At 44.4% G+C, this 18275-nt stretch overlaps 1 protein-coding gene across 4 annotated transcripts in view; it reads right to left on the bottom strand.

Moving 5' to 3' along the window:
• The window catches only part of DOP1B (DOP1 leucine zipper like protein B), a 115464-nt gene that overhangs the window by 53860 nt on the left and 43329 nt on the right, over positions 1–18275 (bottom strand). For all 4 annotated transcript variants that reach the window (XM_057696811.1, XM_057696812.1, XM_057696813.1 and 1 more), the window contains 7 exons: positions 18030–18144; positions 15142–15262; positions 11792–11911; positions 9179–9281; positions 8248–8439; positions 5568–6252; positions 3591–3862 (listed from right to left, as the gene is read on the bottom strand). In XM_057696811.1, the coding sequence (XP_057552794.1) occupies positions 3591–3862; positions 5568–6252; positions 8248–8439; positions 9179–9281; positions 11792–11911; positions 15142–15262; positions 18030–18144 (1608 nt within the window). The remainder of the gene's footprint in view (positions 1–3590; positions 3863–5567; positions 6253–8247; positions 8440–9178; positions 9282–11791; positions 11912–15141; positions 15263–18029; positions 18145–18275) is intronic.

The raw sequence follows: 18275 nt of genomic DNA, 5'->3' as shown, positions 1-18275 counted from the left end.
AAGACAAAACTGACTTGATAATTTACAAGGGGACCCCAGTAAGATTAACAGCCAACTTTTCATCAAAAACAAGGGAGGCAGAACACTCTATGACGTACATCAAAGCAAGATCCTTTTTGACCCACCTCCTAGAATCATGGAAATAAAATCAAGAATAAACAAATGGGATCTCATGAAACTTAAAAGCTTTTGCACAGTGAAAGAAACCATAAACAAGACAAGAAGACAACCCTCAGAATAGGAGAAAATACTTGCCAATGAAGCAACGGACAAAGGATTAATCTCCAAAATATACAAACAGCTCATGCAGCTTAATACCAAGAAAGCAAATAACCCAATCCACAAATGGGCGGAAGACCTAAATAGACATTTCTCCAAAGAAGACATATAGATGGCCAACAAACACATGAAAAGATGCTCAACATCACTCATCATCAGAGAAATGCACGTCAAAGCCACAATGAGGTATCACCTCACACCAATCAGAATGGCCATCATCACAACATCTGGAAACAACAAATGTTGGAGAGGGTGTGGAGAAAAGGGAACTCTCCTCCACTGTGGGTGGGAATATAAGTTGGTACAGCCACTATGGAAAACAGTTTGGAGGCTCCTTAAAAAACTAAAAATAGAACTACCATATGATCCAGTAATCCCACTACTGGGCATATACCCAGAGAAAACCATAAGCCAAAAAGAAACATGTACCACAATGTTCATTGCAGCACTATTTACAATAGCCAGGACATGGAAGCAACCTAAATGCCCATCAACAGATGAATGGATAAAGAAGATGTGGCACATATATACAATGGAATATTAGCCATAAAAAGGAATGAAATTGAACTATATGTAATGAGGTGGATAGACCTAGAGTCTGTCATACAGAGTGAAGTAAGCCAGAAAGAGAAAAACAAATACTGTATGCTAACTCATATATATGGAATCTAAAAAAAAAAAATGGTACTGATGAACCCAGTGACAGGACAAGAATAAGGATGCAGATGCAGAGAATGGACTGGAGGACACGGGATTGGGAGGGTGGGGGGCGAAGGGGAAGCTGGGACGAAGTGAGAGAGTAGCATAGACATATATACACTACCAACCATAAAACAGATAGCTAGTGGGAAGTTGCTGTATAACAAAGGGAGATCAACTCAATGATGGGTGATGCCTTAGAGGGCCAGGACAGGGAGGGTGGGAGGGAGTCGCGGGAGGGAGGGGATATGGGGATATGTGTATAAATACATCTGATTCACTTTGGTGTACCTCAAAAGCTGGTACAAAAGTATAAAGCAATTATATTCCAATAAACAGCTTAAAAAAACAAAACAAAACAAAAACAGGGGAGGCCAAAAGACAGGTGGATAACATATTCAAGTGATTAATTCAAATACAAGTTCACTCAAACATTTAGATGAGCATTTGTTATAGATTACTAAACAAGTGCTGCTTTAAATATTTTATAGTCAAGTGTATGTGGGAAAGATTAAAGTATACTTATTCTTATATTCAAAGTGTTGAAAGACAAAACAAAAACAAAAAAACCAAGAATCTTATATCCATAAAACTACCTCACATAAAAGAAAGAAAAATAAAGACATTTCCAGATAAACAAAAACTAAGAGACCTTGTTGCTAGCAGACCTGCCTTACAAGAAATACTAAAGGAAGTTCTTCAGGGTGAAAGCAACTGACCCCAGACAGTTATTTGAATCCATACAAAAAACAAAGAGCACCAGTAAAAGTAATTATGCAATTATAGATAAAAAGTATAAATGCATATTTCTTCTTTCTTCTTTCAACTAATTTAAAAAACAGTTGTGTAAAACAACAGGTACACAATATATTGTTGCACCAATAACATGCAGAAAACACATTTGACAATGGCACAAGCAAAGGCGTACTGGAGTAAAGGAACGACACCAGATGTGAACTTGAACCCACAAGTGAAGACAGCCAGCATGGGAAATAAGAAGGTTAACATACCAAACTCTATAAATACTTGTTTTCCTTTCTTCTCCCAACTTCTTTAAATATCAGAAAATTGTATAAAGTAATACTTAAAACCACATATTGTTGGGTTTATAACATACAGAGATGTAACATGCATAACAATAAAAGCACAAGATGGGGAAGAGAAAAAGAGCCATTCAAGAGGGATGTTTCTACACTGGAATTCATACTGGAATTTAGTATGAACGTGACGTCAATTCTGATAAGATGTATATGGTAAACCTTAGAGCAACCACCAAAAAAAAATAACTTCCAAAATATACTGAAAAAATCATTAAGGGAATTAAAATATTACACTGGAAACTATTCGCTTAATGAAAAAGAAAGTAGTAAAAGGGAAATAGGTGGAAAAGACATGACATACAGAAATCACGGAATATAGTAAAAACCATTGAATCGTGTACTTTAAATGGGTGAATTATACCTAAATAATGCTATTAAAAAAAAAAAGGAAACAAAGCTGAGAGGTGGCCTCAGTTACATGACTCGCTTGAGAAGAGCTCAACCCCAGTAGGTGAAAAACCAGCCCATTTTGAAAGCCTTTCAGAGGACAGGCTGTCAAGACTTAAAAGTACAGTTTAGTTCCAGTATCTCATTCCCGCATACGACATCTAAAATGTCTCTTCCTTAGCATTTCTGAGTTTGCAGGGTGTCTGCCACCCCAACCACAGGGGACATGTGTTCCATCTACAGGCCCCAGTGAGTGGGCCAGTCCCTGTCTATACCACACGACCACATCCCCCTGGCCCGCGTCACTGCTGTGGCCAACTGGATAGCAGAAGGCACCTGACCCAAGGGTGCCCCATTGACTGCCTATTTAATAGCCTTGACTGGTTAGTTCAGAATTGTAAGAAAGAGATACGACTGTCATTAGCTTTGAGAACCATGCATGAGGGTCCTGAGGCAGACTGAAGGTCACGTGGCAACCAAGATAGGTCCTGGTCGGCAGGGAGTTGTGCAGAGCAACTAGCCTTGGGCCCTGACAGCTTCCTAGTGAGACGCTGTGAGACCCAGCGGCATTCCACTCCGCCCTTGGACTTCCACAGCCTCTCCTATAATAAACTTTTTTTTTTTTTTTCATGAGCTAGCGGGGACAGCTTTCAGCTTCTTGCAATTGAATGAGCCCTGTAATACCTATTTTCTTACTCCGTCCCTAAGAAAGACAGGCAACACTTGCTCACCATCTTCAGCAATCTTTTTTAACACTTGACAAGTACTAAATTTTCTTTGAGGCTAAATAACCCCAAAGCCTCTAACCTCACAAATTAGGACAGGGTCTCTGTATATACAGAGTTTTCTGTATATTTAGATAACTTAGCAATCCTTCCATACGGAGTCCAGTCAGCCTAAAACTGAACACAAATATTACCAAACACTTGCTGTGGGGCCAAAAACTGTGCCAGGAGCCTGGGTTAGAGACGGACAAGGAAGGCAAAGTCTCCAGCCACCCCCTCCGGCTGCCACTCAAGGCACCATATTCTTTGTCACCACCACTACAACCTTAGGGACGACTTCAAATAGAGTCTGGGAAGAGGGTCCCAGGGTCCCAGCCACCCTCCTCCTGGTGGGAAATACCTGATAGAAGTCTGTTTTCTCTGCGATGACTTTCAATATTCCTGGAGCAATGGGAGGAATTGTCACCATCTGCAGCTTGCCGAAAAATGGGTTGTGTCCAGAGCTTTTATAGCGTTTCATCTTGTCTTCAATGACAAGTGCGAGGGACTGGGAGTGGTTTATCACTTCGAGCAGGGTGGAGATGGCCACGTTTTGCAGGTAGCAGTCAGTCACGCAGCAGCAAATGGTCATCAGGGATTTCAGCCAAGATGGAAAACTGGAATCACCAGCTCCTGAAAGGAAGCCAACCAGTGAGGACAGAGAAACAGACAAAACCTCATGAGACTGGCTCACCGACCTGCAGGCTCTAAGACCTTTAGATTCGGGAAGTCACCTGGACAGCAGTGTGATAACCTTCTGGTGGTGACAGGATACGTTGTCCCCATTTCAGGCCAGAGGACAAATGAGACCAAGTCTGGTTTCCTGTGCTTCACAGGGTATTCAAATTCACAAATGTCAGTCCTGGGGCTTTGAGATGATTCAAAATGTTTGTTTTTATTTTATTTTTTAGATGCCTATTTAAAAAAATTTGTAAACAGTAAAATTTGCATTAAAAAACGTATGAAACTGACATATAGCAAAAGTCACATTTTTTGGTGGAGAGCTCAAGGTGTGTTTTCAAAGCTCTCTTGGTGGTAGGGCACACGGCATTAGCTTTAAAAGAGGCTAAAAATATACTGAAGATATCAATTCTAAATGCCTTTCTTCCAAGTATACTTGAAAGAAAGCACATGAGCCAAGAGACAAATTGCAAGGTAATGCCAAGAGGGGAAAACGTCACCCTCTGCTCCTACCAACTTAATCACTCTTTCTTCTTTTCCACCTTCCCCTCTAACCCTTTTTCTTTCTTTAAAGTGTTCCCTGACTGCAATGGACTTAATTGTGTCTTCCCAAAATTCACATGTTGAAGACCCAGCCCCCCGTGTGATGGTATTTGGGGGTGGGGCCTATGGGCCGTGATTAGGTCTAGATGAGGTTCTGAGTGTGTGGCCTTCATGATGGGACTGGTGCCCTTAGGAGAAGAGACAACAGAGAGATCCCCCTACTCCCCCACCCCCCGGATGTAAGCACATGGTGAGAAGGTAGCAATCTGTAACCAAGGGGAGGGCTCTCACCAGAAACTGACTATGCCGGCCCCCCAGTCTCCAACTTCTAGCCCCAGAGCTGTGAGAAAATAAATTTCTGTTGTTTAAGCCCCCCAGCCTGAGCTAAGATGCTATCTGTTACGGGTTGAACGGTGTCCTCCTAAAAATTCTTATGTTGAACTTCTAACCCCTGGGACCTCAGAATGTGACCCTATTCGGAAATTGGTCATGCAGATGTAATTAGCTAAAATTACAGAGTGGGTCCCTAATCCAATGTAAGGGTGCCTTACAGAAGGGAAATTTGAAAACAGACATGTACACAGGAAGAACACCGTGGAAAGATCAGAGTTGGGCTGCCACAAGCCCAGGAACTACCAGAGACTGGAGGAGAGACTGGACACGTCCCTCCCCAGCACCTTCAGAGGGAGCACAGCCCTGCCCACACGCGGACCTGCAACTTCCTGCATCCAGACCCGTGAGATCATCAATTTCTGTGGTTTAAGCCCCTTGGTCCGTGGTGCTTTGTTACGGCGGCCCCAGCAAACTAATATGTAAAGCTTTAACCCAGGTCTCATGAAACGTCTCTTTACTGACTACCATAAGCACCTTTTAAGTCCCAGACCTTTTAGCAGGCTGTGCTGGGAACCCAAAGTTTAAAAATACAGACCCAGACTCATCAATTTCCCATCTGGTGAGACAAATCCAAAACACACACGCTAACTACAAAACAAAGAAGGAAACAAACGTGGCAAACAGCCCCTTCTCTGCTGCTGTGATTTTGGCTCGTCTATAAAGCTCCCCTGCCTAAGTCTCACGCCTCCTCCACCTGGACTCTAGCAGGGCGGCCCCTCACCCGGCAGCTGGAAGAGCGCGTTGCAGAGCCGCTCGGTCTCCTCCTGGGACAGGTACACGGGGAAGGTGGCGCAGTCCAGCAGCAGGTGGCAGGCGGCGGCGAAGGCCTCCCTGCAGCCCTCCCTCGAGCTTCCTGGGTCGATGACCACCTGGTGCACGGCCCACTCCTCCTCCTTCTTGAGGCCAGGGCTGCTGGGCAGGGGCAATGGCGACACTGTGCTTTTGGTCTTAAATGGAGACCCTCGCACCGTGAACAGGTCTGAGAGCATCTGCTTGAACTGGGGCACGCCGAGGGGCTTCGCCTCCCACGAGTACTTCCTGCCCGAGTCGCTGCTCCCCGCACCCCGCATCCCGCCCTCCTCTCTTGGGCTTGCGGGCTCCGCCGACTTGGTTTCTTCTCTGGACGCTGTCAGCTGTACTCCAAAAATGTTCTTGTGGGCAAAGTTGGCAATTAGCTCCTGGATGCAAAGAAACGTCCTCTGCATGCTTCCGCCCTTCTTCCACACGTCGTCTTTGTCCGGAGAGACCCTGGGAACCCTCAGGTGCTCAGAGAGCTCTGGCGACGAAGCACTGAGCCCGATGCCACTGTCTTCAGACTTAAGTGGAGGAAACGAAGCGTCTTCATCACCGGGAAGCACTGCGTTTGTATCTACAATTACTTCACTGTTTTCACCTTTGACTGGACTCTGCAAAAAATGGAAGTGTGCACTGTGTATCTCATAAGACCAAGGGATTCAGACATCAACTGAATCAGGCTACGAATGCATCCTCCCTGTTTTTCAAAATCATAATTGTCTATGCCGAGAGGATCCCTGTGTACATGTGTATGATGAAATGCAGAGGGCACACAGGGGGCAGGGGAGAGGCGGCCGGCCCAGTGAGGAGGCTGACAAAGCCCGAAGCTCTTTAAATAAAAAGGTTATTTAAAAACAGTTTCTGGCAGGTTTAAAGCTATGAATGAGCAAATTGAGCTTAGTGTAAAATTAAGGCACAAAGGAATGAAATAAGAGGAGACAGCTAGAACATACACATTTTACATACAGGCATATATATATGTATACATATTCAGTGGCTTTTCCAAAAGGATGATGCTTCAACCTTTAATAAGTCAACCTCTTATACTGTTAGTCAGACAATGTTACACTAAATTGAAAACTCTTCAGCATCTCACCAACTGTGCTCTCTGGGGAAGAATGAGACAGTATTATGCAACTTTGGAAACACACTGTTATTTATATTTGTACACTATACATGCTTAAACTTTATATCTTACATCCCTTTTAGGATATTTTTTTCCAACAGCTAGCTGAAACAGCTAGGGGGAAAGGACTGACTTTGAGAATGAAGTAACTTCTGTAACTAGTCTGCAAACTGAGATGCAAGCCCCACTGGGCAGTGTATCTGCCTCCCAGCAATGACAACACACCAGCTCTCTTTCAGGAATGCCTTGCTTTTCGAGTCTGTTCACACACCTATCTGCCATTGCACCGAATGGATTTCAAGGGCAAAATTTTCAAATCCCTAAACAAAGCAGAAAATAAAAATAATTCAAAGACCATGGGCCTCAGACTGCTTGTGGAACCATAACTGTTAGTCTTTTTGGAGGACAGTTTGGCAGTATCTCTTCAAAGTAAGAAATGGGCTTGACTGCAACCCATTTCTAGGAACTAATCCCTCAGAAACACTTGCAGCCCTGAGAATAGGTTGTGTGAAGATGCTGACCGCAGCGCTGTAATAGTGAAAAATTAGAAATAACCGAAATCACCTTGACAGGGGACTAGATGAAGAAATTGTAAAGCCGTACCACTGACTCTCATGCAGAAATGAGAAAAGAGTAAGATACCTCTGTGTACACAGATACGGAAAGATGTCCTCCAAATACTGTTTGGATGAAAACCAAAGCAAATCCGAGAATGATGTATGTTATGGGTTGAACTGTGTTCCCTAAAAAGATGTTCAAGTCCTAACCTCTAGCACCTGTGAATGTGACCTTATTTGGAAATAGGGTCGTTGCAAATGATCAAGTTAAGTGAGGTCATTAGGGTGGGTCTTAATCCAATGTGACTGGGGTCCTTATAAAAAGGTGAAATTTGGACACACAGATACGTATGTGGGGGAAGATGCCATGTGAAGAGGAAGGCTGAGATTGGGGTGGCGTGTCTATAAGCCAAGGAACGCCACAGATGGCCAGTGAAACACCAGAAGCCAGGTGAGTGCATGGAAGGGAGTCTCCCTCACAGCTCAGAAGGAACCACCCTGCTGGCACCTTAACCTCGGACATCTGGCCCCCAGAACTGTGAGACAAAAACTTTCTGTTATTTTGTCACCCAGTGTGGTACTTTGTTACGGCAGCCCCAGGGACTACTATCTCACTTATATGAAAAACAAAACCAAACAAAACCACCACCAAAATTCCATGTATACAAGCATACACATAGAAAGGTCTGGACGGTGAGCTATGTCCAGCCATTAGCTTAGTGATGGGCTTCAGCAGGAAGTAGTAGGGCAGAGGGTGAAATGAACAAGGGTTGCTTCTATGCTAAAAGCTTTTATGAAGTGTGTGAGGATTTCAGAAGCGCACTTTAGATATTACCGATATGTCTTCTAGTCTTTATTCCTATCCAGGAAGGCACAAGGTTCCTTCAGCCCAGAGAACCACTTTGGCTCCTCCCAGCACGTACCGAGCTTCCACTCGTGGGCTCTGTGTCCAGGTAGGAAGGCGGCATCTGGACCTTGCTGAGCACTTTGAAACATGTCTTCAAGGCGTGCGTGAGTTCAGGTAAGCTCAGCGCCTCCATTTCCTCGGCCAGAGGCTGCACCAGGCACCCAAGCACCTGTGGGAGGTACTGGGTTTGCACCTCAGAGTAAAGTTCCTGTGAAACAGAAACACGGGTTTAACTCATGTATAATCAGTAAAAAATGGCACCCTAGAAAATGCAAATTTTTTTTTACAGCATAAGTTTCACATTAATTCCCAAATAGGAAAACAAAATAATATTTCTTTTTGATCTAAATAAATCAATGGACATTCTTCCTCTCCTTTCAGATGGCTTTGCTCTTTCTAGTAGAAAATAATTACCTCATTTATTTCTATATTAAGGAAATCAGTTTCCTTTGAGAAAATTAGCCAAGGGCACAACTATAAGAAATGCATTTACTCTCTGGGACTTCCCTGGCAGTCCAGTGGTTAAGACTCTGCACTTCCAATGCAGGGGCACAGGTTCCATCCCTGGTCAGGGAACTAAGATCCCGCATGCCTTGCAACTTGGCCAAAAAAGAAAAAAAATTAAAAAAAAAAAAAAGAAATACATTTACTCTCAATCCTAAATAAGTGTTGTCCAGGGATGATACCCAGCTCATCATCTGGTTTCCATAACTTCAGCTCAGCCCACTTACAACTGGCTCAAAAGTTATAACCTCTTATATTAAAAGGACCTAAAAGATATAACACCCAGCTACATCTTCCATGCTGAAACAAATATTAAAATAGCACTATGCATTTATGCAAAACTACTTCTTCAGTAAGTTTAGGTTTATAAAAAGGCCAGCAACACTAACAGGAATGTAAATAACAGCCAACTTTGAGCCACCTCCTTAGAGCAAAGGACCTACCAGGGGGATCACATCCAGAAGGAACACGAGGAGGGTGCAGAGCTCCGAGACCGTCGGGGGAGGGCCAACGCTTCTCCCAAAAGCGTGGCTCTGCTTCGTGGTTCTGCGTGAGTCACAGGAAAGAAAAACAACTCATAATAATTTCAAGCATTTCCTATGAATTGCAATAAAGTTACTTATTCTATTTCAACCATAATGAAAGACAGCTTCTGTAGTTCTAATAATTAAGCTTTGGTGCCAAAAACTATCTAAAATAGAGAAGTGTCAATAAGTGTATTCAATCTGCTTGTCTCCAAAACAGGTTCATGCTGACTTGAACTTCATCAGATCAGGGGAGGGTGGTCCAGGCCCATGTGGGGTTCCACACCCAGCAGATCTGGAGCTGTCAACAGCAATGATTCCAGGCCCCCAGCCCCAAAGCAAAGGTATGTTCCCCGGGAAGGAGCCTGGCTACAGAACGCAGGACAGCTGGTCAACGTGCTGTCGGAGCAACCAGAGGCAGCTCCCCCCATGTCACCAGGAGGCCATCCCCTCGAGCTGCTTAGAATTTCCCTCGCGCGCCCACAGAGAAGTGTCACTACGCTGGGCTTACCTTACTCTCAAACTCAAACTTAACATTTCCTTTTCCGTAAGTAGGCAACTAGATAAGTAAGTTACAAAGTCGATATACTGGGGGCGGTTGGGGTGGGATGAATTGGGAGATTGGGATTGCCATATATACATTACTAAGAACAAAAAAAATATCAAATTGTACACTAAATATATGCAGTTTATTATACATCAATTATATCTCAATAAAAGTCCTTAAAAAAAGCAAAAAAAAATTTAAAAAGAAAAAAATCATTAATAAATTCAATTATAATTAAAAAAAAGGTCGATATACTGGTTCTCAAAACAGTAATTTTGGTTTCACCTAGCTATCACAGTACAATTCAATCTGAGTTAATTTTCTTCATTGTAAATTATCACTTAGTTATCTTGGCGTTTATCTTGGTGAGGGACTGAAGAACTCCCACGACATCTGGGAGATTCTGCTTCTAGGTGCCTACTCTAAAGAGACCCATGCATTTGTGTATAAAGAGACAGGACCAGCATGGTCACCAGAGTACTGTCTGCAGCAATGAAAAGACTGCAGCTGCTTTATTCACACACTGGACTACTACAGCTAAAATGAATGAACTAGGTGTATATGTTACGATATGCAGATAAATCTCCAAAGGACTGTTGACACCTCCCACCCCCAAACAGCACATTGCAAAAAGTTATATACAACTTGATACCATCTATGTAAAATCTGAACAGACAAAACAGACTATATCATTTCTAGAGACGCACTTGTTATAAAAACACAGATATCACGGGACAGACATGAATTTGAGGACAGCGATGAAAGCTGGGATGAAAGGAGGGAAAGGTGCTGGGAAGACAGGGAGTTAGCTCTATGTGGGGAGCAACATTTTATTCCTTTAAAAAAAAAAGATGTGAAAACCAATGGTCAAGTGTCCATAATCTCAGCAATGGGTGCACGTGTGTCTGACATTAGTTCCCATCCTTTCTTACATGTGAATGTTTCATTTTTTTTTTTTTTTTAAAGAAAGCACTCCTCATGACTCTGAAATGGAACTAAGCTGACCAAAGTACACTCTAGCCTCAGTATTACACGGCCTTGCTGTCACCCGTGGATCCAATTACAATTAGTTTATTCCTCACAGGTTTGAATGGCTGCTGGGCCTGGCACCAGAGGAGGCAGAGGGCATGGCAGGTGCAGCGGGACGTCAGGCATGGCCTGGTTCTAACCTCAGCTGCTGCCGATTTGCTGTGCAACATCACACAAGGTACTTCACATCTCTGAGCTCCGGCTCTCTGACATGATGGATGTGCCTGCTTCTCCCGGGGGTGTCCAGGGGACGGCCCGTGGCAAACGTTAATAAGTTACGCTTTGATTACAGCTGCGGGGACTGAAGACAGTGTGACAACACAGGGCATTCCAAAGGAGGTGACAAGAATGAAGGTTTACAGCATGACTCACAGGACAAAACGGGGTTTGAGAGGTTACATCAGTCCTCCCCTACAGGGAAAATCACACGGGAAAGGGCTCCACACGAAAGCTTGCTGTCCTGAGCACGCCACCGCCCTCAATTTGGAGGTGGTGCAATTCACAGGATTGAAAGTGACGGGAAAGCTGATTATAGTAGCTTAGAACATGAATGCTTTCATCTGAACAGTTACACCCTAATTTCAGTAAGAATTTAAGACAACTGATGATTTCAAAAACACTCTCTCCAGTCCCAGGACCACAAAGCTAAGCTTCTTGAATAGATCAGGCCTCCAAGGGCACCATGCAAAGAAAGCCGATTAGATCGACGTAACCAGAAAATGCACAGACGAGTTTCTAAAGTTCGACTTTAATAAGGAAGCTTCAGAATTATGAGAACCTTCTCAATGGCAACGTTTTTAATGCTATTATGATTTTAAGTGAATTCAATTGTGTAGTCATCAGAGACCACCCAGCGTTAGCCAGTTAAGTATAATCTGACCACAATTAGCAGCTACAAAACCATGACACCCTCAATTCCTTCCCACATGTTCATAACCCCTGAACTGGAGGCTCACCTAAAACAGTCCTCAAAACACCTTGTCATGTAATCCCAGAGGAAGTCTGTGCTTAGGGATGTGATCAGCAAATTCACCGTCTTAACAATCTCAGAGGCGTTTCTGTTTTCTTTTATTGTACTGTAAAGGAAGAGGGACGTTTACAAAGGTATCTGTGCAAATCCCTGTATTATAGGAACACCATGTCTGAAAGACGAATGCATTGTACCATTTACGACTTCTTTCTAGAAATACTGCCAAACTCGGTCACAGATAAAAACAGTACTGTTCTTATGTAGGGAGGAGAATGCACCGTGCCATCCTAAAACAGGATTTATGTGGATACATTCCCTCAGGAGGAAGCTTAAGAGCTACTGTAAAAAGAACGTGATACGGAAAACCAGTTTTAGTCCAACTGCAGGTGATCATATACACTATTGGTGGAATAACATAGTACGGCCACTTAGGAGGGAAACTTGGCTAACATTTAAATGCACGTCTTCTATGACTCAGGAGATTTATTCTAGAGATGTATCCTACAGAAATCCTTGTACAGGCACACAAAGATGTGGGCAGAGGGGGACTTCCCTGGTGTTCCACTGTTAAGACACTGCGCTTCCAATGCAGGGGGCACGGGTTTGACCTCTGGTCGGGGAACCAAGATCCTGCAGGCCGCGCAGCGCGGCTGGTGAGTGGATGGGGGTGTAGGCATAAGGATATCATGAGAATGTCATTTTGAGGCAGGAGATATATGGGCTCCAGGCTAGACATTTACAACTGGCCTCCTGTTTACATTTCTTGGGGCAGGGAAAAGGTGGGCTTCAGTCCGGACACTTACAACTAGGCTCCTGTTTACATTTCCTGAGATAGGCGACAGATGGGCTCCACGTTAAGCATTTACAATTAGCCTCCTGTTTGCTCTCCGAAATGGAAGTAACAACAGAAACAGGATAAATAGCCAGGCTTTGTCTCCTGAGGACACTTTAAGACAATAGTCATGGCAGGGACAGAGAGGGGCTAAACCCTGTTTGGGTAAAAGAGATCATATATTTCCCACCCTTGGAGCAAGGGAGACATTGCACGTGAGCAGACACGTGGGGGGTCAAAAAGGAGGGGCCACCACCCCAGAAAAGGTGATGCCACGCATTCTCCCACCCAACAGGCCTCTGAGCTGGAATCCATCTTGGAAATAAGTTGCTTATGCATGTTGGGGAGGCTCCTAGGGCAGGTCAGATGTGGAAAAACAAACCAGATAACTGGCCAAAGGTAAACAAAGACCCAGAAGAACTGCCCTATATAATGATTTGACCACCTCTTTACTGGGCTCCTCCTCATTAGGGAGGACGCCCACACCCTTTCTCTCCAGGTGTGCATCTCTGCCTTGCTTCTGTCTTAAATAAACTGTTTCTCTGTGTGCTCTCCCACTTGTGCTGTGTCTCTAACAATAAACTCTGCACCTGTGTTTTACAGTTTTTCCCTCCTTGAAACATCCTTGCTTTCAAATGGAGGCAAGAGCCAGGGAAAACGTGCGTCTAGCCTCTAACCCTTGCTGGTCTGGTGGCTAGGATTCCTGGTTTTCATCCAGGCTGCCCAGGTTCAATTCCTGGGCAGGGAACTAAGATCTCGCTTCAAGCCACTGCTTGCTGCTGCTGCCTCTCCAAGATCAACTTTAAAATATTGAAAAAGTGGAAACCACCCAAAAGTCAATCAATAAGAGATTGGTCAATCAGTCAGGATTTCTTAAATAAGTGGTAACTCCTTACTGCGGACTCCAAGGCAACCACTATCCTTCACAGGAGAAGAGTGTAGACCCATTTACAACTGGCATTAAAAAAAACAAACAGGCAATTAAACTTACTGTAACTCCACATTAAAAACAGGGCTTACCTGATGGCACAGTGGTTAAGAATCCACCTGTCAATTCAGGGGACATGTGTTCGAGCCCTGGTCTGGGAAGATCCCACATGCCGTGGAGCAACTAAGCCCGTGCGCCATAACTACTGAGCCTCTGCTCTAGAACCCACAAGCCACAACTACTGAGCCCATGTGCCACAACTACTGAAGCTTGTGCATCTAGAGCCCATGCTCCGCAACAAGAGAAGCCACCACAATGAGAAGCCTGTGAACCACAACAGAGAGTAGACCCCGCTCACCACACCTAGAGAAAAAGCTCGCACTCAGCAACGAAGACCCAATGCAGCCAATAAATAAATAAATAAATTTAAAAATAAATAAATAAAAGATAGGCACCTATGTACTTATGCACTGAAAGTCTGGAAAGAAATACAAAGGTTTTATGTTTTTCTCTGAAGGGCAGTGGGATTATGGGTACCTTTGAATATTGGTATATTCTACCATGAACAAGTATTGCTTTCATATTCAGGAAAAGAATAAACTCTCATTTTGCGAGAAAAAAGCAAACAGTAAAAACTCTTGGTACACTTACAACTAATAAACCAGAAAAATCTGATCAATTTAAAATTTCAATATACCCAATGCCAAGTGAGGGAGAAGGAAATTATATCAAAAGTAAAGTAAAAAGGAAGAGGTTGCACTACCTTAAAAAGAACAAAAACAACAAGACACAGGGCTGATGGATAACTATACACTAAGTTATCACTGTGTCTGCTGTCTCCCAAACCCCACTCACTCTGCCTCCAGGGCCCTACAGCACCTGGGTCCCCCCCAGGGTGCCCTCGCCTTGTTCCCTCCCCTCCCCTCCTGACTGGTCTCCTGAAGACTCACACCCTCCTCCTGAGCCCACCTCCCGCCTGCCCTCCTCCCTGTAACTCACACTTGTACGCTAGACCCAGTTGCCTTTGTTGTTTAAATATTTACTTTATTTATTTTTATTTTTGGCTGTGTCAGGTCTTAGTTGCAGCACACAGGATCTTTGCTGCGGTGTGCGGGCTCTTCATTGTAGCACGCGGGCTTCTCTCTAGTCGTGGCATGCAGGCTCCAGAGCACGTGGGCTCTGCAGCTCAGGCGCACATCCCTGTGGCATGTGGGACCTTAGTTCCCCGACCAGGGATCAAACCAGAGTCCCCTGCATTGGAAGGAGGATTCTCAACCACAGGACCACCAGGAAAGTCCAGCCAGTTGTCTTTGTTGAGCAACTTTTCACACGTGATCAATAAATACGGTCTGTACTTCCTAGGCTGGGGCAGAGACAAAATCAAACTTCTTTTAATCTTCACAGCATTCAGTCGGGAAAAGTCTATTCACGTTGACTGATTTAAGAGCATAGCTTGTCTTAATGAGTGGTCTGCATCTCCATCTTCTCGAGCACGTCACAATTTATGGTAAAAACAGAAAGAAAAATCATGGCATTAGGGAGGCAGGAAGAGTAAAGTTGGAAGCCACACCCATACCTTATCAGTGAATTTCCACTCTGAGTGTAGCTAAGTTTAAGATCAGAGTTGAGAGCATCTCTGCAGTAAGAATAAAAGGCCCGGATGACTTCAAGAAACAAATTCCCAACAACTTGAGGCCCTGCAATTAAAAAGAAAATATCCAAATAAATAAATAAATAAATAAAATATTTTTAGAAAAGAATCCATTCTTAAACCAATAAATGACAAACGTATAAAACATATCGAGAGTAACTATAACACACAGATAATTTATATAGTCTTAAATGTACAGAAACTTAACTTTGGTTGTGACAATGATACCTGTAGTTGGGGGAATAACATCTGTGAAAACAGCCAACATTTTTGTAGAGCTTACTGCGTGCTGGCCACTGTTCTAAGCAGTCTCTAACTGTTAATTTATTCAATCCTCATGACAGCCACAGAACCAGGTATGTCATCAGGTAGGCTGTCCTGATCACGGACGAGGGGACTGACCGAGGCTGAGAGGCTGAGTAACTTGCCCCAGGAGGATTCTCCGAGGTGGAGACAGGGAGTGGGCTAAATGTTTTAAGTGCACGGAAACTGCCTAGTCACAGACTGTCACTCCACAGAAACACCAACAGAGTAAGGTGACTTCCTATTCTGAATTCTTTTACTGACGAGCTAGAATGACACAAAAGAAATAACTCCAACCCAGAAGGGCTTAAGATGGCACAAAAGAACAGGACCCTGCCAGACAGGCAGGTGGAAGGTGGCTGGACATTTCTGCTCCACAAACATCAACCAGCAGACCTGATGGGAGGGTGGGACTTCCCACCCACGTATTCAGAGGAATGAACACAGGATGATTCAGAGAAAATAAAGGCTCTGTCAACAAGGAATCAACAAATAATCTCATCTCTTACGCTTCCAAAGACAAAAGGTCCCTTTTCCACGATAAGCCCCAGGTATATTTTATCTACAGCATAAAACCGCCAAATGCTTTTTACTAATGAAGGCAAACTTGTGGTCAAGACTCAAGGAGAAGAGGGGACTTCCCTGGTGGCGCAGCGGTTAAGAATCCGCCTGCCAAGGCAGGGGACACTGGCTCGAGCCCTGAGCCAGGAAGATCCCACATGCCACGGAGCAACTAGGCCCATGAGCCACAACGACTGAGCCCATGTGCCACAACTACTGAAGCCCGCGTGCCTAGAGACCATGCTCCACAAGAAGAAAACCCACTGCAATGAGAAGCCAGCATACCGCAATGAAGAGTAGCCCCTACTCTCCGCAGCTAGAGAAAGCCTGCGCTCAGCAACAAAGACCCAACACAGTCAATAAATAAAATAAAAATAAATTTATAACAAACAAACAAACAAAAAGACTCAAGGAGAAGAAACGAGGAAGTGGCTAAAGCCTCGCAGCCAAAGCACAGATAAGAATGACCTAAGACCGTCCTATGCCTTCTAGGACATTATCAATCCACTCCTTTGCCCTTTAAGCATGTCTTTCCTTAGAAAACTAAATCATCAAATAGGACAAATTCGACTGCTGTGATGGGGCAGAAGCCCACCATTCACCGCCCTCCAGAAAATACAACCTGGAGCACAGCTAGCTCAATACTTTACTTGGCTGACGTCAAGGTCTTGACATAAACCACCCATCTCCAAGGGCGGAGCTTGGAGGCACAAAGCTTCATGTTTTGACCTTGGGCAGGAGCAACCAGCGCTGCGCCTGTCACAGCACCCAAGTCAGCCGGTGTTACACAAGTAACATCTCGGGGATGGGCCATCCGAGTGCCATCAAGTAAGCAGCAGCATCCTGAAAAGAGAGCTCAGGCTCTGGAGTCTAGAGTCCAGAGTTTCAGTCCAGCTCCTGGGTGGCCCCTGGCAAATGACTTGGCCTTGCTCAACCTCAGTCTCTCCATCTGTAGAATGTGTATAGTGAGAAAACGTACCCTAGGGTTGCTGGAGGTACAGAAGTATGCATGGAGATGTATATTAATGACACAAAATAACTGCTCAAAAAGTCACCGTTCTTATTAACAACAGTGAAAACATACCAGGACCTCAGTCTCCCTTCCGTCTAGCTTGACCAGATGCCTTTTTTCCCCTTTGTGTGCCTAGAGCCTGGCACCTTCCCTGCTGCCCAGATGCCCCATGTCTGTCTCTGAATGAATAAATGAAGGGTGCCCATCCTTAGGCCAGAGGGAGGAAGAACTTCACGAACACCCTCAGCTCTCATTCTCTGCAAATGGTGCCCAGGAGGTGGGTGCGTCCTGAGCACACAGATGACACCATCGAGGGTGAATCCCATGGAGAAGAAGGGGTTTCCTGCCCTGTTATGGTGTTCGAGGGATGAGATGTTGAGATCTTACAGTGAATGGATACTGGAGCAGTTTCTTTTTTTTAAAAGCAAGAGAGGGTCACTTTCTCAGCTGATGCCTGTAGGACCACAATGTATAACAGGGAACACTCTTGGAACCAGAGTCTAGTTCAAAATCCTTCATTTCACAGAGGAAAACACTGAGGTCCAAATTGCAGAAGGGGCCTGCCAGGGGTCATGAGACACAAAGATGGAGGAGGGTCCCCTATTTTCTTCCCCAAATACAATCACAGCTCATTTGAAGTGTGTCATTTGACTGAAGGGACGTTCTCACAAAGTCAGTGCTGTACGTGCCCCGCAGATGAACACAACAGCTCAAAGGTATCTTCCTAACAAGAACGTTCAAGTCATTGTGCAGACTTTTAAGTGGTGCCCAGATAAAGAAATGTGAAGCACACAGCATGACCCAAGTACTTCGAGATTCTGAAATTCCAAAGATTAAATTGTATTCTAAATAACACACTGATGGTCTCTGAGTTTTAAGTCCCTCAAAACAGGTAATCCGTCTTTGGTGTCTGATGGGAAAGCACGCCTAACGTTACCTATTTCCGGCTTGTCCAGCAGACTGACGAGGATGCGGAAAGGCTTCAGGTACGCGTGGTGGCATTCCTCTACATCAGCATCTGGGAACTTCTGGTGCAGTATCTCAGCCAGACCCTATTTTTTTGTAAAGCCACATATTAGGGTATTGTATAAAGTATAGCATGACATCATTGGTTGTTCTCGTTGTTGAATACTCTAGGACAGAAGTAAAAGCAGTCACGCGGCATGAGATGGCTACCGTCGGC

This window comes from Hippopotamus amphibius, chromosome 10, assembly GCF_030028045.1.
Source record: "Hippopotamus amphibius kiboko isolate mHipAmp2 chromosome 10, mHipAmp2.hap2, whole genome shotgun sequence".
In the NCBI taxonomy this organism is placed as follows: Eukaryota; Metazoa; Chordata; class Mammalia; order Artiodactyla; family Hippopotamidae; genus Hippopotamus; species Hippopotamus amphibius.
The sequence above is the reverse complement of the archived record's forward strand: the minus strand, read 5'-3'. Positions and strand labels throughout refer to the sequence as shown.